Raw genomic sequence first — 25,617 nt, forward strand, 5'->3', positions numbered from 1 at the left:
TCTTTTAATGCTACCCCACAGTAAATTGGGTCTTTTGTTTATATTCAATATTAGTAATTGTTATGTTATGGTAGCAACGGAACGAAGCGAACTATATATGTATTACCGTCATTGTTTTATTATACCAGCGTGTTTTCGCGCGTTTGCACAGAAACTCAAAACCTATAAATAAAATGGTTTAGTTATTTCTCAGCACAATGACAGATTCAAAGACTAAAAAGTCAAAATTGCAGCCAAACAATATGGCGCACATAGGTCCCAATAGCAAAGTTGTAGAGCTCGTTCAGATGCATAGGTCAATGAAGGTTTGTGTTGATCTAACTTATGGTGTGGGAGTTATGGCCTTTTACGCATGACCCTTTGTTATAGCGCCACCATCTGGCCAACATAGGTGATTTGTAGTGCCTGAGTAGTAGGGGGCCATAGGAACGCACCTACCAAATTTGGTTGCTTTAGGACTTATGGTTGCTGAGCCTCAGACACTTTTAGCGGAGAGAAAAAGAAAAGAAAAGAAAAAAAAAAAATCCTAACAGATACAATAGGGGTCCACCAGCTTCGCTGCTTGGACCCATATAATCCTAACAGATACAATAGGGTTCCACCAGCTTCGCTGCTTGGACCCCTAATAATCCTAACAGATACAATAGGGTCCACCAGCTTCGCTGCTTGGACCCCCAATAATAGGCACACTTAGCGTTAAACATCTTAGCAGTTCTCTTGGCTTCTCCTTCCTGCTCCGAAATCTCCAATGAATGTTTAGAAGAATTTCCCGTTTTACCATACCTTCGTCCAAGCAGCGCGCGGCGGTGACGCGAGGTTTTGTTATGATGTGACATCACTCCTCTGTTCCATCCAGCGCCGGAGCTTATCCTCCCTCGCTCACATGCATCAGTACTTCAACGCCGTGTAGTTTCTCAAATCTTCGTCTTAGGGGATTGGACAAAAATATTTCAGCAATGAACAGCTTCCTGAACATGGCCTCCATAGGAGATTTCGACCCGCTGAACGCCAATATCCCTGCCACCAAAGTTGAAATCACGGTGTCATGCAGGTAAGGGAAATGACTTTATTCGTCCTATTTTGGGCTTCCGCTGTCACGAAATTCCTCCGTGCGAGCGAGTTCCTGCAGCATTTCTGTTGTATGTAGATTCACTATTCAGCAGTAACCAAGTTGTCCAGAAACTATTCCAAAACTTGTGGTCCAGTAGCCTAAATGTTTGAAAATATAATGCCACAGGCAACGTGAAAGTAAAAATGCACATAGATGGAATATGTTTTTTTATTTTTTTTAAATTCCACTTCAAGTGCTCAGTTGTCCGAAGTATCTTCACGCTTGATTTGAAACCGTTATTACTTGCGTTTTTGTCTGTATTATTTAGAAGTTGACCGACCATTTCCAAACTTGTAAGCAGCATTATGGGTGATGCAGCCCAGCATGTTTACATGGATGGTTCATATTTGCCTTTAAATTCACTGAATTGGCCAGTCATTTAAAATGATTCGGTTACAGCATTTTGCAGGGTCATCTTTAGTATTTTGCTTTTTATTTACTTTTTAAAATTTTTTTTACTGTTTTAGGCTAGGCTATTTTTAAGTGAATACTAAATTATGACGCGCGCACACACACGAACACAGACTGCAGGGTAGTTACTACTATAAAGGAGATTTTCATATGCAAGTTCAATTATGGAGCTCACCGAGTGCCCGAACAACCTATATTTCTCTTGACTGTGGAAAATAATTCATTAATTAAATACATCTTGCTCTTTAGCATAAATGGAGTGTCTGTGTTTATTAAGCTACTTTGGGGAATTTCAAATAGCGATTTTTCAAATGTGTTTGGACTGCCTTTGTGGGGGCTGACTCTCTTAATTTGAATGCATTTCCCCTCAGTGACAGAGCCACGGAGCACACGTAATTGGTTGCTTTATGTGTTCTGACAGTAAATGGGAAGAAATGCGAAGGTTGGAATGATTCATGCGTGTTTTAACCCCATCTCCCTGGGGAGATGTGTCTCCCGGTCCAAGGCGGCTCGCGAGCAGGCAGCTGTCTCCGGGTTGCATAACCGCCTAGCTCACCATCAGAGCCCCCCCCCCCCCCCCCCCCCCCATCCTCGCGGAGATCCCAACAACCAGCGCGAGGTGATGGCCCACAGGTTGGCTGGTACGCAAGAGGAATCGTTTAACACGAATAGTATTTATATTCTTTAACAACATTTAACAGTTAAAAAACGATATTGTTTCTGAAGTTCTAGTCATGCATAAGGGAATGTAAAGATACTTTACACTGCATTGAATACCTGAATGCATGCTGTGACGCTGTAGCCATTTGGTGAAAGGATAAGGTACCTATTGATACGTACCCTACTCCATGGTAAAACAGAATATTCTCTGTCTAAGTTTAGCTTGAGGAGAATAGATGCAGATGTTATCAAGAATGTTGGTATTACAAAATAATTGGATTTTAAGGCCCTCTGTGAATACTGTGATATAAGGAATGGCCAGCCTATGTATTCTTGGTTAGGGAGGCACACAGGAGAGAGGCATAGATGTATGGAGGAACTGTGGCGGTATTCAGGGGTCTACCTTTGACAAAGAAAAATGATCACCATAGTTACCAAGAGTTTTGTCCCACAGGGGGTTAAGGTCCCCATGGTAACAGTCCTTGGACTACAAGAGACAGAGGGGTATAGGGTCACCATGGTTACAGTCAGGCGTGTCTTACCAATGGGTACAGTTTGATGTGTCTTTCATATTTGCTGAAAGTATTTGCAATCGGGTTACATATTTTATGGCGACAGTTTTTGTTGCTTCCCCTCTGGTCTCCCCAATTTGGAATGCTCCAAAGCACATGTCATCCACTGCTTCTTATCACACTGCACTTCACAAGTCAGGCTCACACAAAAATGAATCAGAGGAAGACACTTAGTGTGCAGCTTAACTGGTGGACTTACAGGCACCCGGCCAGCCAGTGGGTGTCGCTGTGGAGCATGAAGAGACAGCCTGACTGGAACCCTCCCACTGCTCGATGACACTAGAGTCAGCCCACAGGATACAGTGTCCAGTCCACACTGTCATACTGCAACAACCCCAATAACAGGATTACCCCGTGACTCCCCCTCACCAAACACATCCGCAAGCCAACTATACTTTCTATGTCCCCAAAAACTACAGCTTGGCTAAATAAGGAGTTGGGGGTCACTGAATTAATTTAGGCTGTGAGATACTACATGTTATTATAGAATTATCTGTATAATAACATTAGTCTAGCAGTCTATCCGTGCATCCTGTAACCTTACTTATTCTGTATCTGCAGTACGCATTTTCGGTATTGCACCATTGGCACACCCATGTGATTATTGTGCTACTGTACTGCCATTGTACTGTCGCCTCTTGTCTTGTGGTGAATTGCTGTGGCTGGAAAATTGCTCCTTTCATAAGGAAATTGCCCAAAAAGGAACAATTTCTGAATTGGGATGTGAAAACGTGGCGTGCAGATCATGTGACTTCTTTGATGCTAATTTGTGCAGCTGCAGGAGGCTTGTTATGCCCTGCTTTCCCTTATTCCTGTCCAAGGTAGCCTTAATGGCTGTCCTTTCAGGGCCTGGTACGTCAGTGCCAGCATTTAGTGCTCCCACTGACTGTTTTCCTTGCAAGTGTTGATAAGTTAATCAAAATTGTGTTTGAATGTTTAATCCAGACTGTTTTTATAGGGTGTACGGCAAATGACAAATGTATCTCAAATCAACTGATTGGCTTCTTTGAGGGTTGAGTTATTGAAGACACTTTGACATAATTGATTTGGCACGTTGGCTGTCATCCCAAATCAATAACCCAGGGACCATGGCAACAGCAAGATGCCAACAGAGGGAGGGAATAAGGTACTGGAGCATGACAGCTGCATAAACACATAAGGATAGTTCACAATTATTTTGTCTTCAAATTTTCATACTCTTTCTTTAGGCCATGAATTGCAGTTACAGATTATTGTGGTATAAAAAGTACTTTGGAAAGGAAGAGTGAAATAAAACTGCAAACTGGCTCTGTAATAGATATGAGTGGCAAATGTATTGGCTACATCATCCTGCTGCAGATCGCAGAATAAACCTGTTCACGGCTCATTGAGTCACCTTTAGCTAAAACGCAGTGACCAGACCAAGGTGTTTCTCCGACTCCGTCATAAATAATTCACAGGCGGTTTTTGAAGGAAATGTATTAAAGATGTATTTATTTGTTTTCCCACTTTGTGCTTTTCAGACTGTAGATTAAAAATTCATCGGGTCGTGTTAGCATTTCACTCCCACTTGCCCCTGTGAATAACATTTATGGGTGTAGCAGCGAAGATGTTTACTGGCACGAAATTTGAGAAACCATTCCGTTTCCTCCTGTAAAAAAGCCATCACCATCTGTCTGGCAGTTTGCCCTTTCAGAAAAACCCTGTGGCCCAGAGAGGGAAGAAGAACTGCCATTCCTGATAATGTAATTGTCTTATGCACTTGTTGTATTCACTACAACACACTGGAAGGAACCCTCTTATTGACAGTTATCTGGTGGAAAGCACCCAGTCCAGATTTTTAATTGTAGACAGGCTGCCAGGTCCCTCAGGAAGTGAGGCAGTGTTTTTCTACAACCTATAGAAGAGCATTCTAAGCCTCAGTGATGCCATTTTTAGGATTCCAGAGGTTCAAGTCAGTGTGTTCAAAAGATGTATAAATTTAGTGCAGCTCAGAGGCATGGGTAAGCACATTACTGTCTGCCACAGAAGCCAGCGTCACCCCAAGAGCCAGATCAGGAGTTATGCTCCTTCCCTTACCTGGAGGGCTTTGTTGTTGAGGAAGTGATAGTATCTCGTGGCACAGATGACAAGGGTAACAGTTTAACACCTGCAACACACCTGACCCCATTATATGAAAAGGAGGCACCCGTCCCTCCCCCTCTTTTTTTTTTTGCAAAAATGTGATCAGGTGATTTCTGGTATCCTGCTTTTAGGAGGCATCATCTGCATAAAAATGTCCACTGGTTTCACATAGTGAAACAGTAGTAGCCTTAATGAATAAACATTTCTCTCCCATGGAAAGTAGCACTAAAGGTTTTAATTTATGAATGTTAATTTGGGGTTAAATAAGAAATTGGACCCCCCCCCCCCCCCCCATCTATGTGCCAGTCTTGAATTCATATTTTAGGGCTGCGAGAGAGGTTTGGTTTGAAATAGGAACAGAATGGAAATTGTGGGTGAGGGTGTTCAGGACATTGGACGAGCAGCGTGATACGCAGTGTGATTTTATAAAGGGCCTGGGGTTCATTTCCCACTGTTATAGACAGCTCCATTAACCAGTGCTCTCCAAGCACTGACACACCCCACTCTGAGCGCCCCCTGAAAGAGGGGAATTTACAGCTGCACAGGTCGGGGAGGAAAGGCAGAAGAACGGCAGAAGAACCGCGATAACACTGATAATCATCTTAACACTGAATACGCCCGTGAATTGTGGACATGCAGTGAAGCTTAGTCTCTTTTCAGGATAGCTCAATTCTATTATCTTCAGAAATAGGCAGTGGATTGCCCCTAATGGCAGCAAGGATAGAGTTTATCTTCAGTTGCCATTAGGGGAATGAGGGAAGATTTTCTGCTTTTTCCTCCATGGTGTATGAGGTTTGTTGTCCTTTCGAGAGCAATTCTCTTAAATGGCTCTTTACAAAACTATATTAGGAAGCTCCATTAAGATGCTTCTTTCTGTCTCACATGAAGCAGTTTGATCACATCCCACTGCCTCTTCCATCTCTAGGCTTTTGTTTTACTGTTGCCAGAACAACACTGCTCCTCTTTAAAATGACAGAATAGCCTATCACTATATCACTACATTTGTATTAAGGGGAATTTGTTTGTCATTTCCTTTGTAAACAACGTATATCAAGTTAAATGTGATTTGGCTGATGCTTTATTGGTTGATTAGTTGATTGGTCGTGTGGGAGGGATGCCCGAGACGTTATTCTTCATTGGCACAGAGGCTGATGCGGAAGGTTTGAGCGTGAGGCTGTTCCACAGTCCCAAACCTGCCCCCATGCAGAGAGCTGGCAGTACCAGTGTTGTACAGTAGCAATCAAACCTGACCTCCTGCTTCCTGTCACATTTGTTTATAAGGGATGATTGAATAAGTCATCAGCCAGGTGCTTGTGTGTGACAGGCCTCATTTATTCAGTGATGGAGACCCAGGGGGGTGGGGGGGGGGGCCTGGGGACTGGTTGCATGGCTGGTCTCACCCCAGCTGGGTCCCGCTGTCTCCTGGGGCAACACTGAGCCCCTGTCACTGACAGTCGGAATACAGCGTTTTACGGAGGAATTTATTCAGGGAAACAAGAAGGACGGCCTCTGAATAGCATTAGGTTTGCCTCCCTCTCCCCTGCTTCAGTTTTGGTTTGATTTGTGCCAGCCTTAATGTGTGCTTTGGGAGGGCGGTGTTGACTAAAGTCTGATTCAATGGTTTCACAATGACTGTTTTGTCCTGAAGGGAATTAATTGGTTTTAAGAACAAAGAACACTTGTCTTTTCAAAAATCTAGGAAATTAGCCTATTTGTTACTGTATGTCAATAAGCTTAATTGCGTAACACCTACATCTATTTTGATAGTTTTGAAATTTTGGCTGATTGATATTTTTGATCCTTTCACTTTGCAACGCTGTTCACTCTGAAAGCTGTGTTCCTGTGTTCAAGGTGTTCCTTTCCTTTACATTGCAATAAATTTGACTGGTCTTCAAAAGAAGAAAAAAGAACCCTTCTGACATGCCATGTGATTATAGACAAGCGCTGTTGTAAGTTTGATTATAAGTTTGAATGGAGTACTCGTTTTTTTATTTTGCATGACGTGAATCTCTGCTTCTGGTTGACTAAATGTGAAGGTTTCCTCTGAAATGGAAAGCTGCTCGTCCCTGGCTGAGCTGACGCAGAGGGGAAGAGTGAGACATTTTAAAATGTTTTAAACACAAAATTAAATTCTAAATTATTTATATTATATTATTATTATTTCAATTATTTAAAATGGAAGACTTGAATTGTGAGTTGGAATCCTGTGGGATTGAAATACTGGTTTACCTATATAGTTGACCTTAAGGCCCTCCAAAATCAGAAAAAAGTGTCTGGACATATTGAGCCCAAATGCATGCCTGCTGAGTACCAGGTCAATACACTTCAACAGAAATCACAAAGAGCACTCGCTAGAAAGGAGAGAATAAAAGAAGAAGAACGTCAGTCTACGCCGAAATCATTTGTATGAGATGCACATGCAGAGAGATTTGAAAGGCAAGGTGTGACATCACTGCAGTTGCCTGCTGGTTTATTGGTGCCAAAGGTTGGGTAACCCATGACAACGCTCTGCGTTTTGTGCTGCGCTGTGATCGTTGAGGCTTTTTCAGAAGGGGGGGGGGGGTGCTGACAAGAGAGACAGTAACATGCTGCCATCCTGTGTCAAAATCATAACTGTAGGATTCTCCTCTAGAGCGGAGGCTTTTCGTCAGCATGTCAGGGTATTGAGCTTGCCACAGTCCAATAAGTTGACTCCAGTGAATAAATTCATTTTTGAAAAGATGAAAAATTTATCCAAAGAGATTGGTTATGATTTTGTGCATCAGACAAGCTAGTTCAAATTGTATATGGTAGTATATTAAAGTTAATTTACATTTGTTTTGACACTGATCCAATTAGCAACTAGCTTCTGAAGACCAGTGCAAATTGCTTTACGATTTAGCTTGAAAGATTCATTGATAACTGTCTAGAATGCTGTTTTACTTGCTGTATGACTAATTTAACACTTCAAATGTATCTATACCTGCTATCTGAACACAAGCCTGGCCAGCTAGTGATCTAATGAGCTAACTTGAAAATATTATTCACTTGCTTGTTAGAAGGTAGCTCACCTTGGCTCATTAGGCTTAGCTACTGCTTCAGATTGATTCTTGCACTGTGGCGGAAACTATGTATATTTACATTATGTTGCCATGGCTTCACACTTTCTTCATGGATGTGTATGTTCCTTTATGCGCATTAAGAATAAGGAAGCTTTGCTTCATACTTAACTTGTACTGCAGATACCTGAAACAGTTACTTTTTTGAGATCTTTACAAGACATGAGATGTTTATAAAGTATTAACATGTATTTTCATACAGTTTTTAAAAAGCGGACAAATACTAGATGACTGGAAAAAAGTGTGCGGTTGGGTGTTTGAATCCCCCTGTCATGGCACCTTCTGATTCGTGATCCTTTCTCTATCTGTGCCCGCCCTGCTTTCTCCCTGTTTAAATAAAGTTTAAAAATACAAAAAGCGGTCAGGTGACTGTGGCTAGGCTACTTTTTGGGCATGACGCATTTACTTAATTTACAGCAACATCAGCGCATCAAATTTGTTGCTCTCTGGATCATCTATTTTTTGTCATCACGTCGGCCCATCATATTACCCATAATTATGCCATCTGGCTGATGCTAATAAGTGAACTGTAAGCTATTATCAGTGGACACCAAGATGACACCGATAATACTGTGCAAGGTGGTCATTTTAAGGTTATGCAATGCTGTTGTCAGACCACGAGCTGAATGACCTGTTCTCATCATTATGTGTGGTACTGTTGTTTTTTATGTTACAGTAAAGGGACACATACAATGGTAACAGTTAAAGATGCATTAACTAAATAACATATTTCTGACATGTATTTTGTTCTGAACAGTCTTTAAATGGATGCCATGTTTCTGTTACAGTCAGTTGTACACTAGTAGTTGCAGCGATTAGGTCCTATATGAACCCCCCCAGCTGGGGTTTTTTTAGAGCTGGATATTTACTGAAGAGATTCTGATTTTGTATATTACTGTGGAGTGCAATTACATTGTAATGACATTTCTTTTGTATCCTGGCCGGGGCCTTTCTGTGTTGAGTTTGCATGTTCTCCCCGAGCACGTGTGAGACATTCTGGTTAGGCTACTTGGTGGGTGCATTAACAGGGCATTGCTGTAAAAGAACATGCGTGCTCACTGCTCAGTCAACCTACCCAGTATAAAACAAAGGTTGATACTGTAAATGATAATAAATAAAATTCAGGAATCAAACCTGCAGGCTTCTAGGGACTTCACAGCACTGCTATCCAGCATGTTTCTGAAGCCTCTCAAGATCCAGTTCCCCTGAATCTCTTCAAAGTATATCATGTGCCCTTTACTTGACATAGACATATAGCGATTAAAATGCATAGTTGAGTACTGTGCAAGGGGTACCACTGGATAAAATGGTGGCTCCTTAAGGGTAATGGTGCATGTATCCTACTCTCATATGGATGGATGTGTAGCTTTATTGCTGCCATATTTGGAGGGCAGACCTTTCTTAATGAAACCCCTGGCTACTATCAGAGGATGGCTGTAAAGCCCTATTAGCTTATGAATCTATCAGTAATGATAACCATATTGATGCCCCAGTATCTGCAACACTGTTATTGATGAGCTTTAATCCACAGGCTGACTGACTGCATTTGCCTTTGAGGCTGATTCAGGTATTGATTTTCTCTTTTAACTACCACAGTTGGATAACTTCGGTAACCCTCAAGTTTACATTTTCATCTTCCATCAATATTGTTCCTATCTTCCATCAATATTTTCTCATGTTTTCCTCTTTATGGAAGCCAAATCAGTTCAAGTGCAGTAGCATTTCATTCTTACATTTATTTAGCCTGTTTATTTAGCATTCGCTTGGTCTGAAGACTCATATTTTATCCCTGCTATTTTTACATGGATCGGTGTGTAGTTTAATGTGTTGTCTATAAACAGATCAGTGCATAATGAAATGGACAGGTATGGTTGTGACTGATAGGAAAAAGTGACGATTAAGCTAATCCTCTGGTCAGTGTAATGAGTGAGATTTATATATAGGATGTGTGGAGAATGAGGTCATGTTTGATGAGGAGATTCTGGCTGACAGACTGCTGTAGAAGCAAATATCCACGTCTGTTTATCTCCCATGAGTACCCGCTGCTAATGTGTGTGTATGTCTGAGTGTGCACATGTGGGATCTTGTGTGAATGTGTTTATGCATATGCATGCACTTCTGAATATTTGCATAAATCTGCGAACTTGAAAGTCCTTAGTCCTTACTGTATGTATGTTAATATTCAGGTAATGCCAGTCAATAATCAGCAGGGTAGCCCCACAGAAATGGAATTCCCCCATCGTCTGTTTTCTTATGCCTCATGCAGTTTGAACAGTTGAGTGTATATGAACATTTATCTTACTTTGATTTAAAACCTCCAAGTGAGACCTAGTCAAGACAGTGTGAGTGCAGCAGAACAGAGGCTCACAGTATGAATCTCAGGATCAAGCACAATCACATCCAATTCATAAAACCTTTGGAGGCATCAGTCCATATAAGGGAAGCTTGTGAGAATTGTGGGCCTCTGAGTATTGTCATTCAGAGGTTTGTGTGTGTGCAAGTGTGTGTGTGTACGTTTGTATGTGTGTATGTAATATGTGTGTGCACGTGTGTATATGTAATGTGTGTGTGTATGTTTGTATGTGTGTGTGTTTGCATGTGTGTATGACTGTGCATGTATGAGGGTCTGTGCTGCTATTTGTGAGCCTGCCTGCCTGCCAGGATTACACTTCATTTGTACTGAGATTGATGTGGGCATGTTGTCTGCATACATGCCATGGCAACGCAGCAGATGTGTGGCGTTGTGTTACTGTAGAAGCAATCCTCTCAATGTTTGAAAAGAAAGGAGTGAGTGTAGGCTTGGTTTGATGAAGTTTACCGGAAGGCTGGATGTCCTTCATAAAGTTTTACGATTGATATGATTAAATATTCAGAGAGCCGCCAAACCCAGGTCCAAGAAGGAAATGTCATTTAATTAATAACAAGTTTAGATTTTCTGACAAGAATGAGACGTGCCTATGATGGCCTTGTGGCTTTATGCTTAGTTTGTCTGAAAGGAGGTGGGTTTAGTTCAAAGCTCTATGTATGTATGTGCTACTGTTATGGACACATGGAACACAATCTCGTTAGGGTGCTCGTAGCTAGTTTTAAAATTGAAGTTATAAATAAATGAACTAATCTATGTTCTGTATGAACCATTCAGACTCAGATGCGTTCATAGCATAAGCAAAGCCTGGCCCTACATGTGACATTCATGCATTGAGCACAGCAATGGTTGCCCAGGGAAAATAATAAAATGCTGTGACACCTGGATGTTTGGTTTTGTCATTTTTCAACTTTTCAAGGTCCACAAGACATTGTGTTGAATAATGACTTCCACCTGTCATTGCATCAGCGGTGCTCACCCTGCCCACGACTTTTTGTCTGCCCAGAAACTTGATAATGCGGTCTGTTCCAAAACCGTATTTCCCAAACAGAAGTGACAGGCAGTTTACTATTGTAGCGATTGTGATGTAAGGACACACTCAACGGGGGTGCCACCGAGGTGACCGCCCTAGGCCCTGTGTGGGGCCCTGCACCACTTGGCCCCAAAAAAAGCAATGTAACTCCATTCACATTTTGTGAACAATTTGCTGCTTAGTTGCTGCGTAACTCCTGTTGCAGCGATGCACTAGAGACAGAGACCAGGAGGATTTTCAATAGCACTCATGCGGAAACAGGGACTTTGTACAGCAGACAGAACTATTTGGCCTCAGACGAGCTTTACAAACAGGGAAGAATGCCCGAGGGCCATCTAGGGTTGCCAGACACCCAGTTTTCACCCTGGAATGTCAGTTTTTCACATTTTTGTTTACATGTCCAGTTTGTTGTCCTGACCGGACAATTTAATGTCCAGTCTGAGTAATTGACGGGAGAAACCGGTAGTTGAATTTGTGTGTCAGTGATTCCCTGATCTGACAGCTCACCGTCTGACAGCTCCCGGCTTTGTTTATGATTAAATGCATGTTGTCCAGTCCTGACAGATTTTAAATCTGCCAACACTAGGGTCATCCTCCTGACATACAACTCCATTCACAGCTAGGACACAATCTTAGACAAACACAAAGCATCATGGGCCACAATGAACAACCTAGAACATTAGCTAGTTGGTGGCTAATTAGCTAACTACTGTGCTAACTGACGGTATTACTCAATTTTGGCCCTGTGAGCCCCCTAAGCCCCACTCCATCCTTAAGATGGCCCTGCACACACACACACACACACACACTCACACATACAAATGCACGTGCATGTGTGCACATGTGTATGTACTGTATACATGCTCGCACACACACCCAGAGGAAATCAGTTGTCAGTGTGGCACACTCTAATGTGCCGCCTGTCAGGGAGGGACAGCGGGCTCTTTGTTGTCTGCACCACTCCACCCAGGTTCCCCTCCCCGTCTGGGGCTCTGTGCCAATGCGCGCGGGTGCCGCGCCCAGGACGGCAGCGGAGTCCCTCGGAAGGAAGGCCTCGGTGCCACAGCGAGAGCGCAGGCTTCTGTCGCTCCGCACAGAGAAGCCGCTTCTGCTGCCTTTCACACCGTGTCAGATCACAGGAACAGTGGGACGCTGTGCCTTTGTGACGGGGGGCTCGCTTCGTGCGAGTGCACCACTGTGCCTGGTGCTAACGGGCAGAGATTTGTGTACATCACTCCTGGGGACTGCGTGTGAGAGAGCGCCGGGCTGTTTCCTGTGTACGCTGTGTGTGTGTGTGTGCGTGTGTATGTGCGTGTGCGTGCGTGCTGTGCATGTGTATCTGTGCATGTGTATGTTAGAAAATGTGTGTGTGTGTGTGTGTGTGTGTGTGCATTTGTGCACACATATGTAGAGAGAATGTGTGTGTGCACGGTTGTGTGTATTACAGAGTGTGTATTATGCATATTTATGTGTGTGTTTGCATTTGCATGCTGCAGCAAATACAGCACTGCCCCATTGTCAGGACAAATTAGGACAATCTTCTGTGTGGAACTACCAGAGCAGCTGAATCTCCACTGGGGATTGTGTCTATGAGAGTATGTGTGTGTGAGTGTGTGTGCGTGTGTGTCTGTGTGTGTGTGGTAGGGATGGGCCTGAGAAAACTCGGGAAAGTGCTAAATGGTTTCACGGTGGAAAAAAATGCATTTACACGTTAAAACAACAAGGTTGGGGGAGGTCTGCCACATTTCAATTTAAACCAATGCGCTACCCAAGCTATGGCCAAAATGTGCTTTTAAATACGACGTTACCAAAGCAGCCACAGAACAGACAAAGCAAATACTGTAGCCTATATAAGTGCGAATCAGAGAAAACTGTTATATGATGGGTAGTACAAAGCAGACAATTTCAAATGTGCTGAGAGGATACAACAGCAACAAGGTGTTGGGTTTAATGAATCTAATGAAGATGTATATATATTCTACAAATGAAAAAAATAGGCAAAATATTAAATTAGTATGTAACAACAAAGAAAAAAAAAGCTCTCCTTTAATGAGAACAGGAACACCGCTAGTCAAGTTTTCTTGAGTCGTTTTGTCGCACCTTTTCAAAATGGAAGCTCTCGTTGATGTTTGCTGAGAATGCGATCGGGCTCACTCACAGTCACTTTTGAGTATTTATGTCTTATATGATTTTCCATCATTCCAGTGCTGATGGAGCGTGGAGTCGCAAAGTTTAATTTGACTTTATTTTCTGAAATCTGCTCAAAGTGAGACTAAACAGCACTTTTCTCTTTCTGTTCTTTACAAAACATTTTGTCAATTTGAGTTACAATACTGTACGGGCATTTAGCAGACACTCCAAAGTGATATACACAACTCTTTTGCATTAAAAAATTTTTTTCACCACATGCACAAGCAGATACGAATGTTATCACTTGAGAGCTGTTCAAGGAACATTTTTCCCATGTAGGTATCAGAGCCGCACTCGTTTGTCAACACCGACGCCAGATTAGCACTAATACTTTTAAACACGAGCCTATGGTAATCACAGTGAGAATAGGACACCGTTAAAGAAAATGGTTGCCAATTATTTTGATAATGTTGGCACCTTAAAAAAATTTCCTTAATTGTTTTGAGATTTTCCTAAAAGCATTTTTGTTGATGTTTAGCGGTTAATTGTTTATAAATCACACCCGTAGTGTTTGGTTATGTGAGTGTGTGCTTGTGTGACTGCATGTATTTGACAACGCTTAATTTGTGTTAAAGCTTAATCACATTTACGAGTTCCAAAAATACATTGTTATAATAATGTGCTGGGCTTTTCCACAAATTCTTACACCCTGTATGTGTAAGATGTGTGCAGAGTGCAACATATTCCAATTTAATATTTTACAACAGGGAGCCCAATTTCTGTGTCACCCTCAGTGTGCACTTAGAGATGGAGTGCAGACAGCCTGCTTCCGCAGGACCTGAATATGGTTCAGTGAGGTACAGTCTCTGCGGGGACATTATCCAGGTCATGGTACAGGAAAAAACACAGACCAAAAAGGGCCTTCTGGGATCTCGCACAATCTGGCAACAGCCTCACCCCCCTTTTTTAGGGTAGAGAGGAGAATGGGAAGGTCTGTGTGTCCCCTCCCCTCCCTGCACCTTGCCCCCTACCCCCTCCTCTTTGGACCCTCCCGCCCAAACCTCAGACCCCACCTCATCCTCTCCTAACTCCTCCTCTCTTTGCACCTCACTCCCTGCTCCCCCCCTTTCCAAACCCCCTCTCTCTCTCTGCAGCTTTCCCTGACTCTCAGGTCCACGACTCTGGGACATAAATAACCGAGGATAATTCTGCTGCATAGCTTTGAACACCTAATTAGTGAATGCCTTCTCTCTGCCTGTGGTGCTCCAGTCTCTCCGCCCCTCTGATGAAAAATCATTTGTTCCACGCTGTGATGAAGGACAGCTAGTTTAGCCACTGCCCGAGGACCACGATGCTGTGAAGGATGTCTAGATTAGCACCTCCGCGAGTATCGAGCGGCTGAGCTCTTTTTGCCATTAACTTATTTACCTGAAGCTATAGTTGGCACAATGTTTAAATGAACACCACAGGAAGAATAATCACGTAAGCCTGGCTTGTTGAAACTGAGAGTGCTAAAGGAGAGGGGATACTGTGGGCTCATGAAGAAGGTTTCATTTTAATGCCATTCCAGTGTATTCGGTCGGGCGAAAGAACAAACGTCCATCAAAACGGCTGCTATCACCTAGTCCCATTGGCTGGTGGTTGTCAAGGCAACTGTTGCTGTAATGGTTGGGCCCTGCTGGGGCCGATGACTGGAGGCACTTTGAGTGGCAGGCACATCGCTGCCCCCGGAGGCACAACGCAGCGTTGCACATGAATGAAGCTTTAAAAGCCATTAACACTAATTAGATCCCAGCAGTTCTTATCAGTACAGGAAGAGCTGGAGATGAAGGTGCTTCTCAACCATCTGTCTTTTTACATCCCTCCACCCTATATTTTGTGTTTGGAAGGTTCATCCTGAAGTGGTCATCATCTTAATTCAGCTGCTCATTCAGCCTCTCTTCTTCTGTCACATTGCCTACTTTATCGGTGTGTGTGTGATTCTGTGAATGGACTATCCAGCCGTGGCTTTGATTTGTCCTTTGCCTTAGGGTTCTTGTTTATCCTCTTCCATGGCAAGCCCCTCTTTTTGAAAGATTAAGAGATTTCCACAGGAATAATTGCCCCACCGCGTTTTCTTTGCCTGCCGTCAACACGCATCGCGCTGTGAATGTTATCGGGGGTTCCACGCGTGGCTGATGAACATGCGGCCCAGCAGATGGATAAATATCATGCTCCTCCTGTCCTCCGGCAAACTCTCTGGACCTCTTCCGCGCTATTTGTTGTGGGAAAGGTCACATCAGACATGCCTCCCTGCGTGTCTCTGTCAGTGTGATTGGCATGTGTCTCGTGGGCGGGCCACTAAAAGCACAGTGTAATTAAAAGCCTCCGCGTCTTCATTGCCCTGATCTCCAGCCGCGTTCCGTGCCTTTGTGCCCCGCGGAGAGCTCGACGAATCAATTCCCCTCCCGATCCATTTTGAGTACGGGGAATCGACCCGACGGCGTTAAAAGCACAATACCCTTCCCCATTGAGTGCGCCTTAATGCTGTGACATTGTGTTAACAGCGCGCGGCGTGTGAGCGTGACGTCTCCGCAAGCGGCCGCTCGCTGAGCCCGGGCCCGAGCGCGCGTTCGCTTCCCCTTCTCCGCCATCTTTTAGTTCCCTCGTCAGGCTGTGTCTGTGGAATTGAATGAATGTGCAATCATAGTTTGCGATGCAATGAGGCCAAGAGAAGAAGTGCGAAAATGAAAGGGACATCAGACGCATTAAAAGTGGGAAGAGAAAGAAAGGAAAAACAGTAGAAAACTGTAAGGCTTTCTGAAATGTGTAGAAAGCCATTTCATTGATCACACATTCATTGAGATTGAGATGAGTATAGATAGACAGATAGATAGATAGATACACACACATATGCACACACATAGAACTATAGAAATATAGAACTACTATATATACTGTACATGTAAGTAGGACTATATAAATATCTATGCTTTGCTATATTTGCCTATATATTTTGAATTGTTATCCTGATAATATATTTAATTTCAATGTATTTTCAGGATATTCAATTTCCCGAAAGGTATGATTATGAAGGAGGGAGCAGTGCTAATGTTATTAATTCATTAGTGTTTTAAATAGCAACCTGAGCCTCAGAAAGCATGGCAGACAGACAGCTGAAATGCTTCCAGGATGACATCGAGGATGGTAGACAATGGGGAATATTAGATAGTTCGTTTGGAACTGCTAATCAAAGGTTTCTGTGGAGAACTCTCAAACTCTCAAATTTCAGCTTTGTGATTGGTTTTGAGTAACAACTCTCAAACTGATGTAACCTCAGAGGTGTAAGCGGTGTGTGTTTGTGTTTTGCCTAATGAGGCCAGAGGCAGAATGCCAAAGAGATCTGGTATCATCGTGCTTTCTTTACTCAAATTCTGCCTGGGAATCTGCAGTACAGAAATGCTGTGGAGATCCGTCCTCATCATTATTCTTGGTTGACGTGCTCATTGGAAGGTCTTCCATGGGATGTTTTTGCCTTCTGTTTTTGCACACCAGAAAGGCCAGTGCCTGACTCATCCACCTTATCTCCTCAGGTGGAAGACCTCCACATTCAGACGGACTTGGCCAGAGAGTGTGACGCACTGTGAGTGCACAGTAAACATTTAAGACATTTCCTCATGGGGGACTCTGTGCCTTCCCTAATCTGGAGTGCCAGGTTTCCCTGTGAACTGAGGCTGAGAGAAGATTTGGGGAGGCTAGTTTGTTACATAACATGCTTGCACCGGCACACTCACGAAACCATGAAATGGCTGTTAGCGAAAGCCGGGGCAATCCCTGGGATTTGGGTGATAAGGGCGACGTCTACGACCCTGTTTCTGCGGGGCACTGCAGTGTATGAAATATCAGATTGGCGGATCGATGCTCTCAAAGCTGGGAGATTTAGACAGCTGCTCATAGATGGCAGGGCAGGGAAGTCATCGGCCGAAAGAGTCATGATGTCAGCTCCATAAGAACTGTCCCAGACCACACTCGGGCACAGGGCACCTTATCGTGCAGACGTGGGAGTGGGCAAATGAGTGCCCTGATCTGTGATGTATTTAACTTGGGGGCGTGGCTTAGTGGGTGAGGAGCTGATCTTGTGTCAGTACAAAGTAGATTTAAACGTTAGCCTGAATTTCTTCAGTAAATAGCCACAGTTACACTTATGTAATAAGAAACATGTTAACAAAGTAAATATCGTAATGTCACACAATTAAACTATGTTGCTGATCTATGTAGGCCTACATGACCAGCGATCAGTGAGTGAATATTGCTGAGTGTTTTAAAGCGATATTGAAGAACTTGTCATCCGTAAAAGCGGATTTTGTTTTCCTCATTCACGCAGTACATTCCATTTCACTTAGTGTACAAAATATGTCTGTTCTGTTGTCTGAATAAATCATGTGGCACGGCATGTGCTTTTGGAAAGGAACATTGCCAGCCTCAAAAAAAGATCATAAATGGTTTATTAGGGAAATGTAAAATCAAGATTTTGGCATGGTAAAGGAGAAGAGTTTGCATTTACGTCTTTCTCCTTATCCGTCTCTTTGCATCTTTGAAGCCCAGCCTTGTGCTTTGGACTCTCAGGATCAGAGATTATTCTCTGTGCTTTCAGCAGGATAGGGAATTGACAGCGGTCGGTTTTCTACCAATGGGCGATACAATCGTGGTCCAGGATTATTTTTTCAAAAATACTTGAAAGGGATTGACACAATGTATTGTGATTTTTATTGCCTTTAACATTTATTGTAATCCAAAAATGCATTGTTTAAAGTCTTTGTGGTGTCTCATCCTAGTGCTGGACTGCTGCTATGTAAGTGCTGTTTGAAAATGTTATGGTCCTGTGTTTTAATTCGCCCCTGTATTTGAAAATAGAATTGGCCTTTGAGCAGGCCTGTAGGTAGAATGGGAAGTTCATACACAGTATTTCAGTGAAATCTGTTTAAAAATACCAAGTTAACAGGTATTCATGTCCTATCCTTTTGTTATTTTTATATCTCTGATGTGACCTTTGTGGAAAATACACTGTATGTGTCATGTCAGTTTAAGGATTTTTCCGCAAAAAAAAAAAAAAACACAAAAAAAACCGAACACTACATTCTTGCGAAGGCTGTGCCACTCTGTGCTTTGCCGTCATTCGTGTAGATTCCTGTGGAATTTTAGCTGAGCCTCGGTGCTTGAGCTGCTTTGCTGCGCATGATTTAGAAGTCTCTGGGCGGCACAGTGAGGGGCCTCTTTACGGCTGAGCTTCGCCGCTTTGCTCAAAAGTAAGTCTACTTGCTCAAGCTCGTGCCCCCGCTGCAGTATTTTTTACACAGCATGTTTGCGGCAGGGTTGTTTTTTGAGGACGGTGCTGCAGAGGGCCCTTCTGAAACCCCTGGTTGTTTGGGTGGGGCAGCTTTCCAGTGGTTGCTGACGCATGGGTGTGTGAGTGCAAAATAGACCTGATGTCAACTTTCCAAAGCGACTCGACTACAGTGCTCCCATTGAAGGTTCTGTGTGACCCTGTGTAACCCAAATACCCAAATCTGCCTGCCTTTGGTCCCCTCCCCACCAGTGAGGTACTGGGTAACAGACAGGGTGAGTTGAATTGGAATACTGGAAACAGATTGACAGTGGATTTCCCTGAATTTTTTTGTTTATACCCCTCAACCCCAACCTCATGTTTTCTGGATGGTTTTTGAGAGTATGACGATGGTGAATTAAGCTGTGCTCTTTTAAAAAGCCGATTCTCATTGTTAGCATTTGCTTGCTGTGTCTCACTACTAAATCCCATTTTGTCATGTGTCCCTGTATTAGCCCTTGAAAAGCTGTAAAGGCAGAGTATTTATTTGCTCTGGAGTTTGTTAGTAGTTCAGCCATTAATCAGTGTTTCTGTTCTCAGATGTAGCTCAGTGATTTGTAGCATAGGCTGTTATCTTGTCTGCTGTGTGTGTTATTTTCATGAGGAGGACTTCCTCATTTATATGTAGGCATTTCTACATGTAGATGTAATACACAATGTACCTCATTACATGTGGCGTTTATTTTACACATCCTTTCTCGACTGTCTTTATCAACAGTGCCAGTCATTTTGGAAGTCCCGGTCTATCGCATTGTAATTAATGTCAGATTTTAGCGGCTAACTGACACAGATTTACACGGGGTCTAATTCATGGAGGACGGGCTCTAATGGCAGCCTGTCAGCCCACCCACACCTGGGTGTTTACTGTCGCGCGGGCTCACCGCACAGGGTGGGCAGCTCTCGTTCCAGCAAACATTCACGACAGCAATGTCTCATTCACTCCTCTGCTGGAGCTGAATAATTCACATTCGGACTGAATGTTTCATGGGATTGCACTGAGTGCTTTTTAGAGCAAAGGAAAGCTCAAATCCCCTCCTGCTCCGTATGAGAAACGCTCATGTCAGATGTCAGTGACGGGGAATTCCCACCGAAGGAGCAGAACCTCGGCCTCTTTCCTTAGTTGTGCTCCAGGACGAGGGGGTCACAGACCTCCTCCAGATCGCCCAGACTTTCCCCAGGGCTGCTCCTCGCTCAGACGGGGACTTCTCCGGGCAGCCATGTCGTGTTCTCAGGAAAGCAAAGCCTCATTTGCAGGGAATTTCATGCTCCAGCGGACGGTTATTGTGTTAATGAATTAATGAAGCTCGCAGATCTGGATGATGGACTGCAGAAAATTGCCCGACGAAACTGTCACGTTTTAGATTTGTGTGCGTGTGTGTGTGTGTGTGTGTGTATGTGTGTGCATACATATTTGCATATACGTATGTGTGCATGTGTGTGTGTGTGTGTGTATGTGTGTGCATACATATTTGCATATACGTATGTGTGTGTGTGTGTGTGTGTGTTTGTGTGTCACACACACGTCTCACTGACAGACGGAATTAAATGCTCTCTAAAAGAGAGGTGTCTCGGATGGCCAGGAAGGCGAGTGAGCTAACAGATTGGATGTAAAGACGTACTTCCACTCTGCCTCATTTGCAAACGCATTTGTCATGCAATCACAGTGTAAAACAGATGTTCATTTTCTGATGTTAAATATGTTTCTCACCTGTATTTCTGAGGAGGTGTTCTATAAATGACCTTGCTAAACAGATAACACTTCGAAAGACCTTTATAATTCCATCATTAGCATAGTGTTGTGATTTTAAAGCAACTAATAGAAAGTGTTATACTTTATGACAAATGGCCTACAGTGTAGCATACATGCAGTATTGTCGTCATTGTTGTTACATATTTAATGGGACATTCACTATATCACAATAGCACAAAGGCATGAGATGATAGATAATTGTACCCAAGGATCACGATCATCTTACTTATCCATCCTACCTACTGTTGCTCTAAGAGAACAGATCACAAAACACATCAACATGTGGCTTAAGATATTTTTATTAGAAATTGTATGAGTCAGTTGATGCTGCTCTGCGCATGAAACTAAATATATTTCAGTTTTAATGTCACAGAATGGTCGATAATTGGCTAAAGAGCAATGTGCTACAGACGTGGCTTTTGTATGAATCACACAGCTCTCTGTTGGAGTAAGCTTAAAGCCTCTGGCATGGTTTTAGTCAACATATGTCATTAATTTTGACTTGTGAAAGGGTTATCATTTTCAGCGCTAACACAATTTCTTTTGTTATGGCCATCACCAACTATGCATTTAATTTAGAATTTTGAACATTAGAATGAAGGTAAGTAAAAACTGCTTTCATACTGTAGCTGCTTTTTTGCTAACATGCTCGGTTCTATTTTATTCTCTTTGCCAGATTTATTAAAATTCCTTTGTGTGAATCGAGCCAGAAAGATTAGCTCGACGGTTCGACTGGTGCTGCTGTAGTTGACTGGAAGGAACATATTTTCATTTTCTATCACTTTTATCATGGTCAGAATTATGGAGATGACAAAACATTGATCAGTTGTCCCGACTGGATATTCCACACTAATAAGCACCTACTTCGTGGTAAAATGATACCATAACTGGTAGAGAGAAAGAGTGTGCTTTGAATTCTATAATTTGGACATTGTTGATCAATCAGTACATATTTTAAATTTAGTTCTAGGAATGTGCATGAAGTATCTGTCTGCATGCAATCGTTTGTCACAGTATTGCAATCTTTTAATGGTAACCTCTGTATCACAATCAATGCCATGTCATGATTTTGATATATCATGTCATCACTAATAGCAGAAAGCAATATGGTTGTCAATTTGTGAATGTTTCTTGTCATGCTTATGAAGATGTATTACTTGCGAAGACTTTTACATTTTATGCCTGTATAGATAGATACATTTTTTTTACTGTGGCATGAATATATGAAAATAACGAATTCACACTCTGCATGTTCTTTTCCCTTTGTCTTACAGAAATCTGCTGGACAGGGATACCTTTTCTAAATCTGATCCAAGTAAGACATTTTAAATTTCATTGCAATGTGCCAACATGTTATATGTTTTTAGTGCTGCATTTTGTGTGATTTTTTTGAATTGGAAGACACATTGGCTTTCCTCATTTATAAGGTTTAGCCCTCTAAATCAGTGGTGTCAAACTCGTGCCATGGAGGGCCGTGTGTATGCAGGTTTTCATTCCAGCCTCAGATCTTGATTATATAATTAGTTAAATTATTTGCTGAATTAGGGATGCAGGTTTGTGCACAATGGTGACCCGACGTCTATGGTGACCCGCATTGTCTAAATAAAAATTTTCTTATATTCTGTGCTTCAATGCAGTTAAACGCATATGGCTGAATGAGTAATTGGACTCAATTAAGGCAGCATTAATTGGTTGGAATGAAAACCTGCATACACACGGCCCTCCATGGCATGAGTTTGACACCACTGGCCCCTCACCAAAACAACCCCTCCTGTCATTTCTCTCTCCATCCACCTTTGGCACAGCCACCTGTCATGTCCTCACCTGCTAGTTTTCCCAAACACCCTCTTTAACCCAAACAGATGGCTCACCCAAACCTCTCTGTCCCTGCAGTTCACAGAAACACTGATCCAAGATCAGGAGTTTGGGAAAAGCCACTGATCTGCCCAATAACTGTGCATCAATGGGGGATCAGTGCCTCAGAGGGGAGGAGGGAAATGAGCACAAAAGTTGTGGATGGCATTTCCATTTCGGGAATCCTGTCACACGACACGTGATCTCACCAGCATCCCCACACATTCACACGTTTATTTTTCTTCGTGACATTCGCGCGCAGCCGTAAAAAATGATTAAGGTGTTTCCAAAAATAGGTTACAGAAGGGAGGAGAAAATAATAGAAAAAGCTGAAACAGCCCCTAATGCTTCCTTTCTTTAATATCCCTTGTTTCTTCTGGGTTATTACATTATCAGCACCTATTCTACAGGTACAGTTCTGTGCAGATGTGCTCTGGTCTCCCTGTCTCTCTTATTTTTGGAGTCTTGCAGTAAATCCTGTTTGCTCAGGCAAACCTCTAGCTCTCTCCCGGGGAGCCGGTACCTGCTTGACTGGAGATTGGGTTCCTTATTGGTGAATTAATGATGTCAGACTGCATCCAGGTGCAGGTCTCAGGATGAAGCCTGAGCTTTACAGGGCTTTTCTCAGCTATGGAAATAGCATAGACAGCGGGGAACGCTGAACACCATAGCTGCCTTGGATTTAAGGGGTTCATACCTGTGTTTCATGTATGCTTGGCCGGGGCACTGCATGTGTACTAACTTAGCCATCAGTAATAAAATCAATGGTTCAATCATTCATTATATTCCTAGCAGGGGTCTGCAAACATGTTATTTGAAGCCCTTGCCTGAACTAATGCTAAACACCATAATAAGGGCTGAGAATGACACTTGCACACATTTAAATTACATATGCACTTATCAGCCATGGTAAATTTTCCCTTTGTCTATTTTTACACAGGGCTATTTTGAAGTTAGCCTGCAGCACAATATGACTAATAGAAATTCCTATGCAGCCAGGATTCAGGTATAGAAAGATACAGTAGGTGGCGTTTTTTGTAATTACCAACTGGAAGGTGGAGTAATAAAAGTTAAACGCTGTTTCTACAGTGTGTTTCTCCCATCATGATAGAATTAGTTTCCCTGGTTTTGATTAATTGCTGAATAGTGCAGTTGTTTTTAAGCAATATAGTGTACATGTAACCATAAACAATTTGATTTACATTTCTTTATTTAAATTAAGTTAGCTCAAAGATCATACCCTCTAACTGTAATTCAAGTAATAAAAGTAATAATAATGTCAAGTAATTGCGGAAAAAAGGGGACGTTAGTTGGTGCATGACCTCACGGCTATTTCTACGGGTATAAACTTGGAAAAGGAAGAAAAAGGAAAATGATGTAGTTCATTTTGACTCATGCTACATGTAAAAATACATTTTCTTCCTTTGATCTTCAATTCCCTTTCTTTCTGTGGCAGTGCTGCCATCCTTCCTTCTGTGGCCCTGAGGTGCCAGGAAAGAGAGAGTGCACAGGGCTTTTCTGTGGGGTGCTGTTCCCTTCCTTTCGCTGGGGTCTGTTAATAACACGCATCTCATCTCTCGCTTGTTGACACCCGTCCGCAGTCACATGACATGTGAGGGGTCCGCTGCTTCACTAAATGACAGCAAACAAGAATTGCCAGGGGCCTAAGTCTTTGATGCTAGTCCTTGTGCTCCTAACCACTGGGAGTAATCCCTCCCCTGCTCCACCATAGTGTGTGTGTGTGTGTGTGCGTGTGTGTGTGTATATGCATGCACCTGTATATATCTGTATGCCTGTGTGCCTATATCTGTGTGTGCATGTGTGCCTGTATGTATGTGTGCACTTGTTTGTGAGTCTGCGTAGGTGTATGCATGTTTATATGAAAGAAAGATAGAGTAAGAGATAGAGAGCTGGAGACTGAGAACCAAAGAGAGGTAGAGAGCGAGAAAATAGAAAGCCAGAAACTAGTTATGGGACAGCAGTAAATTGCCTCTTTTGGCATGAGTTTGAGAGCAGGAACATTGCCCTGTTGTCTGAAAAAACCCCTTTCATTAAAACTATGTAAGGGCCTTCTTCTCCACTCTCCAGATTCACAGACATTGGCTCACCTGTTACGCTGGTATTTCCTCATGAGAAATGTGTAAAATCTATTTGATTCCTCGTCTTACTCTTACTCTTACATGTGCGATTTCCATTTTCATCCATCCCTCAGTTGTAACACCTCTGTGTTCTTACCCTGCATGTATTCAAGCCTACTAGATTCACTTGCCTTGGCTGCTTGCTTTTCCGAATACCAAGGAGACTTTCAAGTCTTTCAAGAGACAGTGTATCTCCTAGGAAGTAGCATTCCACTCAGTATAGTCTCACAGCGCGATCAGTATTCAGATACGCATTAATCACTTGTCATTGTGAAATCAATCAGCAACTGTGCTTTGCTTTGCTGTTCTTTTACGGAGGGTTCAGTTGTGTTTTTCTGCCAGTGGAATGCCAGTTTCATTTCTATTTTTCTCCTTTCAGGCCTGCTATTGTCTGCTTGTCTGCATCTCTTGCTATTCCTGTATTACAGTATACTTGCATGACTGTCTGCATGTGTTCAGTTTATTTATGTATTTAAAAAAAGAGAAAAATCTGCATACTCTGTCTTCACAATGGTGGACTCTTTCTCACTTTAGATAGATGTGCGCTGTTCCATGCGTTCTCAGCAGTAGCCTGTGTGTGGCTGGAATGTGAATGGACCGGTGGACACACGCCCCTTTCACGGATCATTAGCCGATGGTTTGACTTCAATCATATGTCAGGGATCACTATCTCAAGACTGATTTGTACATCCCCATGAGCCTTGTCTATGCTGTTGATTGGCATTAACATGAATCAAATGGAGGAAATGTCTCAACCTCATTAAAGCTGCTGTGGTTATGATAACTGCCTGTGATTAAGTACTGCGTGAGAATTATGGGTAAATGAGACTTACGGGTAATGAGAGGGAGAGAGAGAATATAAACATTTGATATAGTAGGAATACCATTTTGAACTTTTTATTTTTTTAAATTATATTTTCTTCACTTATTTCTTTTCCTGTTTTTTTTTTCTTTCTTTTTTGTCATTTTCTTTTTCTAAAAGGCTTGGGCTTTTTGTATTCTTGAGATTTACACTGATGTTCTCCACTTC

At 42.6% G+C, this 25,617-nt stretch overlaps 1 protein-coding gene across 2 annotated transcripts in view; it reads left to right on the forward strand.

The window, feature by feature from the left end:
- Window positions 1-787: 787 nt before the first annotated feature.
- The window catches only part of LOC118231107 (copine-8), a 77,257-nt gene continuing 52,427 nt past the window's right edge, over window positions 788-25,617 (forward strand). Inside the window, exons 1-2 of one of the 2 annotated variants that reach the window (XM_035424593.1) lie at window positions 788-1,051; window positions 21,870-21,910. In XM_035424593.1, the coding sequence (XP_035280484.1) occupies window positions 957-1,051; window positions 21,870-21,910 (136 nt within the window). In that variant the 5' untranslated portion in view covers window positions 788-956. The remainder of the gene's footprint in view (window positions 1,052-21,869; window positions 21,911-25,617) is intronic. The other variant, XM_035424592.1, reaches the window with a different exon arrangement.

Source organism: Anguilla anguilla, chromosome 7, assembly GCF_013347855.1.
Source record: "Anguilla anguilla isolate fAngAng1 chromosome 7, fAngAng1.pri, whole genome shotgun sequence".
In the NCBI taxonomy this organism is placed as follows: domain Eukaryota; kingdom Metazoa; phylum Chordata; class Actinopteri; order Anguilliformes; family Anguillidae; genus Anguilla; species Anguilla anguilla.